The 15,000-nt window shown below is 47.1% G+C and overlaps 1 protein-coding gene across 3 annotated transcripts in view; it reads left to right on the top strand.

Annotated features, from left to right (window-relative positions):
* The window catches only part of asic1b (acid-sensing (proton-gated) ion channel 1b), a 231,408-nt gene that overhangs the window by 214,117 nt on the left and 2,291 nt on the right, over window positions 1-15,000 (top strand). For 2 of the 3 annotated variants that reach the window (XM_048254856.1, XM_048254855.1), the window contains 4 exons: window positions 1,353-1,506; window positions 4,615-4,706; window positions 6,597-6,676; window positions 12,912-13,013. In XM_048254856.1, the coding sequence (XP_048110813.1) occupies window positions 1,353-1,506; window positions 4,615-4,706; window positions 6,597-6,676; window positions 12,912-13,013 (428 nt within the window). Of the gene's footprint in view, window positions 1-1,352; window positions 1,507-4,614; window positions 4,707-6,596; window positions 6,677-12,911; window positions 13,018-15,000 lie in introns of all 3 variants that reach the window. The other variant, XM_048254857.1, reaches the window with a different exon arrangement.

Raw genomic sequence — 15,000 nt, 5'->3', positions numbered from 1 at the left:
GCCATTTCAACGAGAGAGTGGCTGACGCTGGGGGAGATCTGGCCCAGGTGTGGCATGGCTATGGCATGGGTCTAGTCTCCACGTGGGAATGGATCAGTGTACTGCAGTAATCTTAATTCTTGAGAATTTGTGGAAGCTGACAGGTGCTGATGTATGAATGTAGGCATGTGTGTGTTCAGTTTCCCTTTAGTGTCTGTCACGTCCGTAAAGCTGTTCTTCATTCAGCTCTTTCATCACCCTCTCTTCCTCTCTCCATCACCCTCTCCTCCTCTCTCCCTCTCCTCCTCTCCATCTCCCTCCTCCTCTCTCCTCTCCTCCTCTCTCCCTCTCCTCCTCTCTCCATCTCCCTCTCCTCCTCTCTCCATCACCCTCTCCTCCTCTCTCCTCTCTCCTCCTCTCTCCCCTCCTCTCCTCCTCTCTCCATCTCCCTCTCCTCCTCTCTCCACCTCCTCCTCTCTCCATCATCCTCTCCTCCTCTCTCCATCTCCCTCTCCTCCTCTCCTCCCTCTCCTCCTCTCTCCATCATCCTCTCCTCCTCTCTCCATCTCTCTCTCCTCCTCTCTCCATCTCCCTCTCCTCCTCTCTCCATCACCCTCTCCTCCTCTCTCCCACCTCCTCCTCCTCCTCTCCTCCTCTCTCCATCTCCCTCTCCTCCTCTCCATCACCCTCTCCTCCTCTCCTCTCCCCCTCCTCCTCTCTCCACCTCCCTCCTCCTCCATCACCCTCCTCCTCCTCCACCTCCTCTCCTCTCCTCTCTCCTCCTCTCCTCTCTCCATCACCCTCTCCTCCTCTCCTCCTCCTCTCCCTCTCCCTCTCCTCCTCTCTCCACCTCCCTCTCCTCCTCTCTCCATCACCCTCTCCTCCTCTCTCCTCTCCTCCTCTCTCCATCATCCTCTCCTCCTCTCTCCATCTCCTCCTCCTCCCTCTCCCTCTCCTCCTCTCCCTCTCCTCCTCTCTCCATCTCTCTCTCCTCCTCTCTCCATCTCCCTCTCCTCCTCTCTCCATCACCCTCCTCCTCTCTCCCTCTCCCTCTCCTCCTCTCTCCACCTCCCTCTCCTCCTCTCTCCATCACCCTCTCCTCCTCTCTCCACCTCCCTCTCCTCCTCTCTGCACCACCCACACCCAGTCTGCTCCTGTCATGTCCCCCTGCCCTGCTAATTGTCTTTCATATATCAGTCTGTGTCTGTCTGCTCCGCTCTCATCTGATCTAGCCTTTGTGATGATGGATGACGTCTCCTCTCGTCTCCTCACCTCTCCTCTCCCCTCTCCTCTTCTCCACTCCCCTCTTCTCTTTCTTCTCATTTCTCTCCTCCTCCCCTCTCCTAACCTCTCCTCTCTCCTTCCTCCGGCAGACTTCCTGGTGGAGCGAGACAACGACTACTGCGTGTGCGAGACGCCCTGCAACATGACACGCTACGGGAAGGAGCTGTCCTTCGTCAAGATCCCCAGCAAGGCCTCTGCCAAGTACCTGGCCAAGAAGTTCAACAAGACGGAGCAGTACATCTCGTGAGTGCGCCGCTCAGAGGCCAGACGTGTGTGTGTGTGCGTGTAACAAGATGGAGCAGTACATCTCGTGAGTGCGCCGCTCAGAGGCCAGACGTGTGTGTGTGTGCGTGTAACAAGACGGAGCAGTACATCTCGTGAGTGCGCCGCTCAGAGGCCAGACGTGTGTGTGTGTGCGTGTAACAAGATGGAGCAGTACATCTCGTGAGTGCGCTGCTCAGAGGCCAGACGTGTGTGACTGGGAGAGAACCGAAATTCATCAGCTCTGATGGGAGCTGTCTGCTGAAAAGTGCCTAGGCAGTAAATAATGCAGAGATTTGATGTATTTTCATACATATGCATTATGCATGTGTTTGTGTGCGTGCGTGCATGTATGTGTCGGTGTTTGTGTGCGTGCGTGCGTGCGTGCATGTGTGTGTGGGTGTTTGTGTGCGTGCATGCATGTGTGTGTGGGTGTTTGTGTGCGTGCGTGCGTGCATGTGTGTGTGTTTGTGTGTGTGTGTGTGTATATCAGAACCACAAGCGCAAGGTCCATGCCCAGGTGGAGCATTCTGTGTTGGTGTGCATTTTGTGTGTGTGTGTGTGAGTGTGGGTGTGTGTGTGTGTGTGTGTGTGTGTGTGTGTGTGTGTGTGTGTGTGTGTGTGTGTGTGTGTGTGAGTGACAGGTATTTCTCCATCTTTCTCCGCTAGCATGCTCACTTGCTTGCTCACAGTGGTGCGTGTCTCAGACTCCGGTGAGGTGTCAGACAGGATCAGCTCCGCGCCAAGGCGAGGCGGGGGTGTAAGAGCGCTAACTTCTGATGCTACCCCGACAAGCAATCAAAAGTCTCTCCAGCATTCCAGATCCTTCCGGATAATCCTCTCCCAGATCAGCCTGTCTCAGCGAAGTGTCTGTCTCTCGGAACAGAACAGAACAGAAGGCTGAGTTCTGAATGTTCTGAAACCAGCAGGATCATGTTTGCTCTCGGACAAAAGAGGTCTTTTAGCAGGTTTTTGAAATACATGAGTAAGCTTGTCAGTTCCAAGTTTCATTTTGGGTCCTGTCCCTCTCATTTCGGCTTAATGGCCTCACTGATGTCTCCATCAATGTAATGTGTGTGTGTGTGTGTGCGTGCGTGTGTGTATGTGTGTGTGTGTGTGTGTGTGTGTGTGTGTGTTTGTGTGTGTGTGTGTGTGTGTGTGTGTGAGTGATTGCATGTTTATGTGGATGCTTTAAGGATACTTTAATGTTGGAGTGTGTCTCATATTTAGACCTCAGAGATGTGCTGAAAGGCTCTCGTAATTTGACATAACTATGTCATACTTATGCTTTCTCTCTCTCTCTCTCTCTGTGTGTGTGTGTGTGTGTGTGTGTGTGTGTGTGTGTGGTTGTGTGTGGTGTGTCTACTTCAGAAGCATTTCGGAAAGGTTTTATGTTAGGTACACATACTGGGACATCTGTAATGTGTGTACTTTGAGATGAATAGATGTGTTTTCAAGAAAAAAACTCATCAATCTCTCTCTCTCTCTCTCGCTCTCTCTCTCTCTCTCTCTCTCTCTCTCTCGGTTTCCCTGTCCCTCTCTCTCTCCTATGACTAAACACTCTTGGGTTGATTTTACAAATTCCCTCAGCAAATATTTCAGCTTTGCCTCTTAAATCTGCAGCTTGTTGAACCAATTACTTAAAGCGCCAAGCTGTAAAATCCTCTGATGGAAACAGCCCATATGCACGAGAGTAGCTGAGAGATGGTTTTTTTACTCTCCCGCAGATAAAGTTGCCTTTTAACTATTGGCAGGAGTTTGTGTGATTATTTTATTATGGTTACAGTGTGACCTGGATTTGGCAGAGTGGAACAGAGTCATTAGGAAATCTTTTAAAAACTATGATTAGTTCTGTCCTCAGTCAGAAGTGGTTTATTTATGAGGCCAGGGTCGATAGGAGAGTTTTTCTGCTCCGGCTCTGTGCTCATTTGAGATTAGCCAAGTGCGTACTGACCACCCATGCTGAAGATGTATCGCCCAGCTGAAATTACCCACCAGAGGTAATACAGGCTGCCGCACAGTGCTTGGGGGTCAACTGGGGAAGTGGTAGTCAGACACACTATGGAACACATCCCTCAACATTAAAGATGTTCAGAACATCTACCTCAAGAGAGGAATAAACACAAGATGACATCACATCTGCCCTACCCCTTCATGTCATTTATTTCCATTTATAAAACAGATAGTTCAGTTGCTGTGATTTCTAGTTCATAGTCTTACGTCCCTTCTAATCTGAATGCTGTCTAGTTGTACTGTATGGCAGTGTATGGTATGATCCTATATCTTTTTGTAAGTATCAAGGTTTACATGATCTCCCCTCAGCTACTCAATCAGTGTTTAACAGCTCAAGGCAACAATGTACACTGTGTGTGTGTGTGTGTGTGTGTGTGTGTGTGTGTGTGTGTGTGTGTGTGTGTGTGTGTGTGTGCTAGCACTAGCGGTTGTTTTATTTCATTAGTCTTTCATGATCCCTTCATTCCATTGCCATGCAGATATTTAGTCAAATAAATAAATAAATAACTGAATTATTTAATTAACTAAGAAACAACTCTGAAATGTTAAGCATTTTCATGCTGAAAAGCAGAGAAAACTGTGAAAACCGAAAGGTTATTGATGTGTATTCATGTGAGCATGGAAACCATTCACCACTCATTACAATGTAAGCCTCTGTGAGCTTCTCCGCCTCACACTTTTCAATAGAAAATAATGAATTCAGCCTCAGGCGGTCCTCCCGTCTCCATTAGCTGTGGCACATCAGTGGAAAGGATGACCCGCGAATACAAAAACTGACAGAGACAAAGAATCAAACATCAACACACTCTACTCCACTGATGATTCTGCCACAGAATCATTTGTTTTATTTTTTTTTTGGAGGTGGAGGGGGGGGGGGGGGGGAGGTGAACGCTGGTTTGGCAACATCTGCCGTCTGTGTGAAGATGAAATGCTCCAGGGGAAAGCAGGATGATGTTGAAGATCTACTAGATCAATGTCTGAGGAACAGAGAATCCACCAACGCGATGGGATTTCAAATGTTTCAGAGAGGAAAAAAGAGGAAAAAATCTTTGAAAGTTGTCCTGTGTCTCTCAACAGGGATAATATCCTGGTGCTGGATATCTTCTTTGAGGCGTTGAATTATGAAACAATCGAACAGATGAAGGCCTACGAGTTAGCCGGGCTTCTAGGTATGGCACTTTATTATGTCTGTGAACTTGATAAAAGGATGTTGAACAGAACCTTCTTCAGTCACTATTTGACCCATACATATTTTTTGTATAACCCTCTCTTATGTAAGGACAGCATTGCCTTGATGGTATATCAGTCATTCCCTCTGCCCTGTACACTGTTAAGCTGACAGCACCACATTGATGCAGAACAGCTGACGGCACATTGACTTGTTATGATACTGTATATGGATAGTTTCACAATCAGTGTTGTGCCTGACATTATCCACATAAATGTCCGTGTACCTCAAAATGCGATGATTTTGGATAACTGTGCTATTATTAATGACTAGACTTAGAGGCTCCAAGACCATTGTAAAGAGAAGTGGAAAAATGCCATTAGTTGGCACAAAACACATCTCAGTCATTTTCATCCTAAAATTGATTCATTTTAAAACTACACCACCACTTCAACACTTGGAAACAGGTTGCCTGGCCCTGCCTGCATACATCTTAGCTCATAATCATCTCACTAGTCTGGCTCCTCAGCCACCAATTGGCGGGTCAATCATTGATGACACAGGATAACGTAGGTTGGAAAATCAAAAGTAGCAGTGTTAAACGGTAGTAGCAACGCCTGCAAACATAAACAAATGCAGTTGGAAGAAAAGTTGTACATTTATACAGCAAAGGTAAATACATTGTTTCCTGATTGTCAATGTGGTTTATTGTGAGTTTATAAAGGTTTGGTGAAGTTGAAAGTAGCATTAGAAATCCCTGATCAATGTGATTAGTTAGGCTGGACCAATGATTTCAAAGTTGATGCGAAGCCTACCTCCATTACAATGGGTTGGAAACATTTGCCAGTGGAGAGAACCCAGACTCCCTTAAAGGAGTGAGACAAAGTGAGTGAGTCTGGTGATATAAGGGGGCAATTCCATGGAAAATTATGTTTTTTGTAACATCCATAACGCCAATAAAATGTGATTGTATGGTATGATGTGAATGATTACATGAAATTTGAGCATTTGCTATGTTTGGCTGAAGAATGTACATGAGAAAAAATGCACAAAAATTAATGTTATCATTCACATCATACAAATGCCAAGGCATTTCACTGGCATTATAGATGTGACAAAAAGTCAATTTTCCGTGGAATTGCCCAAGGCTAGAAAACTGGACCACACTTGGACGTTCTGTAATACCTTGCCATTGTGATGTGATGTGAAAAAAAAAACACAGAATTATCATAATTTTGTAGTATTAATAGTATTTGAAATATAGGCCAAATATATTCAGATATTCATCAAACTAAGTAACAACCTACCAACAAAATGTTCAGATCCAATTTGAACATCATAATAATTGATATAGTTAAACTGAAGTTTTCTGTTTAACAGCTTTTGTCCACTCCAACACATTTTATATATGCTAGATTGCTGCTAAAAAGGTGCTGTCTAGAATTATTGAGGAGACATGGAGAGGCTTGGTAGGTAATAGGTATTATATGAACAATTTTGAGAGCTGTGATTATTTAAAAAGAATATGAATAATTTTGGACATGCCATTTTTCATAGAAATGTTCAAAAAAAGATGAAAACGATTCCATGTTTCTACCACAATGTCTTACAACCTTTTGGGATGTGGCAGTGTCATTTTCAGTCAAAATAAACATATTGCTCAAGAGAAAATCAAACATTAAATCATTATTTGCTAGGGTTATGAATCATTTTGTTCCTAACTGTACATCTATAGGTTAGCACAGGTTGTGTTTAAGTGAAGAGAAGATGAAAAAGCACATATAAGGAAATAAATATAAGTATTTAAATAAGAAGAGTATAAGTAAATAAATATAAGTATTTAAATAAGAAGAGTATAAGTAAATCCTGATGTGCTGGATGTCTGCTGCAGGTGACATTGGTGGCCAGATGGGTCTCTTCATTGGGGCCAGCATCTTGACCATCCTGGAGTTGTTTGACTATCTCTACGAGGTAAGACCTACACACACACACACACACACACATTACATTACATTACATTACATTACATTACATTTGGCTGACGCTTTTTAACCAAAGCGACTAACAACATGGTAAACAGTAAGTTTTAGAACAATTCTCACAATTTTAGGACAGTTTAAAAACATTAGAGTACAGTAAGAATAAGTGCGTCGGTGAGTGCTGTTTTTAACAGTTACTTGTCAGTTTAAAACGGCTGGTGAGTGCTAGGATCAGTAAGACTTGTTGTAGGTGTTGCTATGAGTAGATGTTCTCTAAAAGAGCTGGGTCTTCAGGAGTTTTTGAAAGTGGAAAAGGATGTCCCTGCCCTTGTAGGAACTGGCAGTGTGTTCCACCAACGAGGAACAACAGATGAGAAAAGTTTGGATTGGCTTGAGCGTGCGGTGGGTAGAGCTAGGCGTCGTTAAGCCAGGGGCGCTTGGCGGTCTGGAGGTAGTGTAAGTCTGTATGAGGGCATTCAAGTAGGTGGGAGCAGAACCGGAGACTACTTTGTAGGCAAGCGTTAGAGACTTGAATTTGATCACGGGCCGCCATAGGTAGCCAGTGTAGCTGGATGAGCAGCGGGGTAACATGTGCCCTTTTGGGTTGGTTGTAGACCAGAGTAGCCCCCGCCCAGCGTTCTGGATCATCTGAAGTGGTTTCACTGCGCGGGCTGGGAGACCTGTCAGGAGGGCATTGCAGTAGTCGAGTAGGTGAGATGACTATTGCCTGAACCAGAAGTTGGGTAGCATCTTGAGTCAAGTAAGTCCTGATTTTCCGTTATGTTGTAGAGTGCAAAAGCGGCATGACCGGGCAACTGAGACAACATGATCTGAGAAGTTTAGTTGGTTGTCAAGAACAACTCCTAGATTTCTTGCAGTCCTGGTGGTGTGAAACAGACAGGGAGTCAAATTGATGTTGATGTCGTGGTGTATGGTAGGTTTAGCTGGGATGACCAGCAGTTCAGTCTTTGAGAGGTTCAGCTGGAGGTGGTGTGCCTTCATCCATGTAGCTATGTCTGAAAGGCAATCCGAGATCCGTGCTGAAACCAGGGGTGGAAATCAGGTGGAAAGGTCAGATAGAGCTGTGTGTGCGTCTGCATAGCAGTGGTATGAGAAGCCGTCTGCGAGCGGATAATCTGTCCCAAGGAGGTGGTGTAGATAGCAAAGAGGAGGGGGCCCAGCACTGAGCCCTGGGGGACCCCTGTGGTGAGATGGTGAGGTCTGCGGATAGCTGACCAAGCCATGATCACGTTAAACGGCGTCCTGTGAGGTAGGATTCAAACCAGGAGAGAGAAGAACGGAGATTCCCATGTCAGCGAGTATAGAGAGAAGGATCACGGTGATTAACCGTGTCAAAGGCAACCGATAAGTCAAGCAGAATGAGTACCGATGACCGGCGGTGCGCCCTGGCTTCTTTTTAAGGCTTCTGTTACAGACAGCAGAGCGTTTGGTGGAAGTGGCCGCTTTTGAACCCAGACTGATTTGGATCAGAAGGTTGTTCTGTGAAAGGAAGTCAGAGACCTGTTTGGAGACTGCTGCGTTCAATGCCTTTGGATAGGAAAGGCAGTAGTGAGACAGAGGCGGTTCTTCGACTTGAGCAGGGTTGAGAGAAAGCTTTCTTAAATGCTTGGTGTTACCGGGCCATTTTGAGCGCTGTTGGAAATGTGCGGAGGTTAGCGAGCATTGATCACATGTGTGATAGCTGGGCGATGGTCGGGCTGATGGACTGAAGTAGGCTCGTAGGTATAGGGTCCAACGGGCATGTGGTAGGGCGGCTGCATGTCAGGAGTCTGGACACTTCACTCTCGGAGAGAGGTGTGAATGCTGAAAAAAGATGTTCCAGCAGTCCCTAGAGGTTGTAGGAGTCGCGCATCTGAGTCAGATCGTTGAGTGGGCATGTAGAGAATTGACTGCTGATTGCCGCCACTTTGTTTTGTAAAAAAAATGAGGCGAGGGTATCTGCAGTAAGGCTGGATGGAGGAGGAGGCAGCTGAGGGTTGAGTAGCGATTTGAAGGTTGAGAAAAGTTTTTCGTGTCTGTAAGCTGTTGATTTTGTCATGGTAGAAAGCAGTCTTAGCAGCAGTGATGCTGGCTGAGAAGGAGGTCAGGAGTGTCTGGTAGTTTTGAGGTCGTCAGCTAGTTTGGTTTGTGCCATTTCCTCTCAGCGGCTCTGAGTTTGTGCGCTCGCGTCGGAGGGTATCATTTAGCCATGGATGAGAATGTTTGGATCGAGCTGGCCTTGTGGTAGAGGGCACAGCTCGTCTAGACATGAGGTCAGTGTGGAGCAGAGCGAGTCAGTGGCTTCATTAACCTCCAGAGAGGAGAAGGTGTTGAGTGGAGGGTAGACGGAGGAGGCAACCACAGAGGAGAAGTGCGTTGGGAGACAGGTTCGGATGTTGCGGCGGAGCGTGACCATCGGCTGAGGAGCGGAGGCTGTTCTGACAGGCTGGCGTTGAACTGGATGAAGAAGTGGTCAGAAAGATGGAGAGGCGTCACCATGAGGGTGTCTGTGCTGCAGTTCAGTGAAGATCAAGTCAAGCTCTTTGCCAGCTTTGTGAGTCGGTGGGCTTTGAACCAGTTCGAGGTCAAAGGAGTGGACCAGGGCCAAAAAGTCCGCTGAGCCTGGGGCATCTAAGTGGATGTTCATATCACCGAGAACAAGAAGCGGACAGTCATGCTCAGGGATGGAGGATAGCAGAGTGTCAAGTTAGTTTTGCTGGGGCGATCACTGTGATGGCATGGAATTCCGAATGAGACATATTTGTTTGAAGGCAGTAGCGGGGTGAATTTCCATTTGTTGGAGATCAGCAGGCCCGTCCACCCTCCTCGTCCAGATAGGCGAGGGGTGTGGGATAGTGTAAGGTTAGTGGAGAGTGCAGCCGGGGTGGCAGTGTTCTCTGGTTTGATCAAGTCTCAGTGAGAGCAAGGAGTTCCAATGAAAGGTGGTTGGCATAGCCAGCTATGAAGTCGGTTTTGTTGACTGCGGATTGACAGTTCCACAAGCCCATGGAGAAGGAGGTTTCTGTTGGTGAGGACCGTTTAAGTTCCTGGAGGTTAAGGGGATTTCTGCCCCTTTTGACATTTCTGCCCCTTTGGCATGATGCCGTTTTCTGCAATGGCGGTGATAACAGATATGGTGGAGCGGCACATTTTGCCTTTGTCGGTGCCTGTGCTCGGTGAACTTGCACAGGTAAACTTGCTTTGTCTTGACCGTGTCCGTCTTACCGCGAGGCTGGTTGAAGCGAGGGCTGCAGCTTATGCTGCAGCTTCAGCAGCAGCCACTATTTTTTTTCTGCTAGGAATTGCATGCAGCTGTCCTCCTGTCTCACTAATGATGCATCAGCGTGACCGCCCTCTGGCGTTCGCACAGCTTAGATTGTTCAAAAGGGTGTTAATTACTGTCAACTGAAAGTCCGGCTCGCTCACACCGACCAAACTCACAGTTTCAAGTAGCCTCCTCCCTCAGCTGTTCCCAAACGCCCAGAGTCCAATTCTAACAATTGGAGAGGATTTGGCCAGTAGTAGCCTATGTGTTCTTGCTTTCTCTCTCCCAACTCACTGCAGTTGTTGTCTGATTACCTGAGAGGTGCTCCGATATTATAAGGAGCACACATGCTGACATCCCTGCATACCACTTTGCTCACCTTGCGTTGACTCTGAGCTCTTCAGACATAATTACCTCCAATCCCATGTGCTTCACTGTTCTCTGTTCTCCGTTCTCCAGTTCTCAGAAAATTACAATTTCTCTCTGTCTTCTCTGCTCTATTAATCGTGGATCTCTACAAATTAATGAGTTTCTTTCTGTCACAAAGAAAATTATTTCTCTTGAAAGTCGACAGGAGAAAGAGATGTAAAGGCCGATTTTGTCAAATTCTTATGACAAAGCAACAAGTAATAATTCAAGCTCAAGCTTAATTATAGTTACATGATGTTACAGTATGTACATTCACTTGACAGCTTACATTATGTCCCATCAGTGATTTAGCTTTTAGCTTAACCATTGAATTTATATTTGACAATCTAGATTACTTTATCCACATAGCATAGCAGTCTTTTGTCACAGAACTTTTGTGTTTTTGCATTTGGTTCCCTGCGGGCGTGTCCTGGTTTCCTAATGCTCTTACACTCTGTAACAAGGCCAGATTGCTGTTTACATCTTAATTAACAGAATGCCTCTCCCGGCACGGCGGGCTGTTGTCCCTGAGACACAGTTTAAGATGATTGATGGCTTCTCATTTTCCAGCGTGCGCCTGGCGGCAGTCCATCAGGCAGGCACGTCGGCTCGAGTCTATCGCGTGGCGTGGCGTCCCAGGAGGCACCATATAAGGAGCTTATAAGCTCAGAGTGAAAACATATATTTACCATCAGTCAGCAGGAACACAATCCAGCGGACATAAATGCAGATGCCAACAGGTGACGGAAAGGGTTTTACGAGGAACAGCTAGACGTCGATGAATCATGTGACGTGACGTTTCTCAGCAGCCTCGAGCACAAGCACAAAACTCCCTCTGCCAACCCTCATAAATACAGGAGCTCACGCACTGGCTCACGGACCAGACAGACAACTGACCCCTCAGTCACGCCTCAGAGCAGCTGAAGAGTTGATACCTGGAGTAATTGAAATACTCCAGGTTTGGGTATCAGTCCTGGAGTCTGCTCCCCTCAGGGAGACATTTAAAACTCTGCACTCCCACAGAGTCAATCAGGCAGGAAATATTGGGGGAAGTGAATGAGGCCATCCAATAACAGAAGACATCCAACACGTCAATGGCCTGTCTGTTCTACATTAGGGAAATATGTAGATAGAGGAGTTTAAAAACTTACTCAGTCCTCAGTCCTCCCACTGAACCATTCAGGCGAGAAGTATGGGGAGCCATCGACGAGACAGATGTCCAAAGGATCAGTGTCAGATCTGTGCCAGATCCTGTTCTACAGCTGGTCCCTATCAGGGAGATGTGTTGATTGGAGGGTTAAGGAGCTCACTCATTCATAGTTCTCACTGAATGATTCAGGGAGACAGTGTGGACAGAGGAGAATGAGAATCAGCCCGTATCTGGGCCACATCAGGGCCAAACACACACCGGAGAGTAGAAGAGCTCTCTGAGAAGCGCAGCGCCGCTGACTCACTGAGGCAGATGGTGTGCGGCGCACAGAACCAGGCGCGACGGACTGAGTAATCTGGTGAGTGATTGATTGGTTTGGTCTGAGCAGTCAGGCTGTCTGTGGCGTCCATGTGTGCCGCGCTGAGGCGAGGCATGATACCTGGAGAGATACGCCGCGCATGGCTGCCTCCGCTCCCCTCGCCACCGCGCCTGGAGGAAATGAAGTGCCGTTTAGCGTTTAGAGTGCTTTTCTGCTCTCAGGGCGCTTCACACTCCATGAGTCGCAGACGCCAAGGCACCATCCCATCCACAGGCTGAGGCCGCCGGGACTGTGAGGGGTGTGTTAACCGCGGGCTGAGAGAGAGAGAGAGAGAGAGAGAGAGAGAGAAGCAAAGCGCACAGCAGCTCAGATACGGGTTCCATTCACATCGTACATGTCTCCCGTGGAGCGGCACACACACCCTCTCATATCACAGATGCAGGGAGACAGCGGAGAGGAGCTCAAGCCTTCTGCTGTGCTGGAGCCTTTGAGCTCTGCACATCTGCCAGCTGTTCCCACCCCATGCACGCCTGATTAAAGGGTCCCCATTATTTTCTATAACTAAGTCACGCACCACACAGTTAACTCTTTTGCTGCCACCGTGGCAAGTATGCTTCAGCTGTTTTGCACAGAAAACAAGAGAAACAAAGCAGTAAGTAAATGGCAGTGAGTTGAGTATGCCGCACTCGTCGCCGCTGCCGTCCGAGTGCTACAGATATTTCGGTGAGGTGAAGAGGACAAGACTAGAAAATAAGAAATGGGGAGAAATGAGAAATGGGAGTTGGGTGGGGTGGGGCGGAGTGAGATTGTGGTTAGCACATGTAGCAGCTGCACACGCTCAGTGTCCCTTTCAGCTGCAGTGAGAATGTCACAGCACACATAGCGTCCGCACACATGCAGTGGCACTCTGCTGCCGCGAGATCGCATTTTTCCATCTCATTGTCAATTCCTGTGTTCAACCGGCTGTGCCATATGGATATGGGAAGAGTTTTTTTTTTTTTTTAACTGTGAGCACCCAGAGAGCAATGACACACATCCATCCAACCCGTACGATCTGTGTTATGTGTCTTGTGTCTGTTTTACAGGTGATCAAGTACAAGGTTTGCCGCTGCACCAAAGCCAAACACAAACGCAGCAACAACAACGACCGTGGAGCCGTGCTGAGCCTGGACGATGTGAAGCGTCACGTCAGTAACTATCACTACACTGAGTATATGTGCTGGGGTAGATATCAGTGACTATCACTACACTGAGTATATGTGCTCGGGCAGATATCAGTGACTATCACTACACTGAGTATAGTGCTGGGACAGATAATATAAGTATAAGTATACTGTAAGTATACAGTATATACTCTTTTGATCCCGTGAGGGAAATTTGGTCTCTGTATTTATCCCAATCCGTGAACTAGTGAAACACACTCAGCACACAGTGAACAGAAGCACACACTAATCCCGACGCAGTGAGCTGCCTGCAACAACAGTGGCGCTCGGGGAGCAGTGAAGGGTTAGGTGCCTTGCTCAAGGGCACTTCAGCCGTGCCTACTGGTCGGGGTTCGAACCGGCAACCCTCCGGTTACAAGTCCGAAGCGCTAACCAGTAGGCCACGGCTGAAGTGACTGTCACTGTCCCTGGGTATATGTGCTGGGGCAGATATCAGTGGCTATCACTGTCCCTGGGTATATGTGGTGCTGAGGCTGAAATCTGACTGCCACTGGGGCTGAAAGAGAGAAAATGTCAGTGATCTGATGGATCTCATCACTCGCACTAAGAATGTGGGGGCTTGGACAGGAAGGGAGAGAATTTCAGTGATGTGTCTCATCAGTAAATATCACTGATTAGATGGATTTTGACAGAAAGAGAAATATCAATGACTATAACTACCATTGAGTAGTTTGGTGATGTGAACTATTTCGTTAACAAAGAGTACAAGTCACAGCAGATATCTCCTTAACAAAGGAGAGATTTTGATATTATATGAAGTATACTGTATGCATTTGTTCAAGTACGAAAAAAAAGAGAAATTAAGTAATGCAAAGTGGGTCATCACACACTAATTAAAGCATACGGTGCGTTGTCAGACAGAGCGATTGAAAGTGATATAAAGTGCCGCACCAGTAATTGTGGTCACGGAAGTGGAGAGATCGTAACTGACAGAAATGGCAGCCATGATGAGAAGTTGTTCAGATGTTGCTGGCCAGATGTCAGTTAGGTCTTAGGTCCTAATGTTGATTTAAATGCAAAACTATTTCAGCCCTGCAGCTGGTTGAAAAGGCCACCCAGCCAGCTGACGGACAGGAGAGAGGAGAGGAGGGGAAAGAGGGGCGTAGAGGAGAGGGGGACATGAAAAGCATGTGAGAGAGAGAGAGAGAGAGAGAGAGAGAGAGAGAGAGGTGTTACAATGAGAGCCTGGAGGGAGGGAGGGAATAGTGTGGGTGTGGGTGGGGGGCGGTGGTGGTGGTGGGTTGACAGCTCTCTTATTTAAAGTGTAAATGGGAGAAGCTCAGGCTAATTGGAAGGCAGAGGGGAGAGCAGGCAGATAGATGGGCTGATGCTGTCAATCTTACACACCCCACACCCCCCCCCTCCTCTCAGACTTGCTATTTTTCTGTCTCGTTACTTATTCCTCTCAGCCCCTTTTTCTACATTTAATCCTCAAATCATTCATTCTTCCTGTCACCTCAACCACGCTTGCTCCGACGGCTCTCCGACGCTCCTCTCTCTCCTCCTCTTGTCCGTTACACAAAGTGTCGTGATCACCCATGTTCACGCCATCATGGATCCATCTCTCCTGTTTAATGTACTCCTCTGTCATGCTCTCACTTCTTTCTAAATTCTCATCTTTCCTTTGGCATCCTTTCTCCTCTTGCTCATCTATCTTTTCTCATCCTCTTCTCACACCTCTCTTGAATGTGCAATCACAAACAGTCACCTGGCCATGAAATGGTATTCTGCTCATGAATGCATGAGTACAGATCACTGATCTATAAAGTGTTCTTTATAGATCAGTGGTACAGATGGGCATACGTTGAGTCAGTGTCAGGGTTTTAGGCCAGAGGGTAAGCAAGTAATTACAGGTGTTCGTTTCCTATTGATAATAGTTTGGTTCCATTGAAAATTACTGTTAAATTATTTGTTGAGATTGTTATTTGTTGATTTCCACATCATGGACCAC

This window comes from Alosa alosa, chromosome 10 (assembly GCF_017589495.1).
Source record: "Alosa alosa isolate M-15738 ecotype Scorff River chromosome 10, AALO_Geno_1.1, whole genome shotgun sequence".
NCBI classification, from domain to species: Eukaryota; Metazoa; Chordata; class Actinopteri; order Clupeiformes; family Clupeidae; genus Alosa; species Alosa alosa.
Note: the sequence above shows the minus strand (reverse complement) of the source record. Positions and strands in the feature narration are given on the sequence as shown.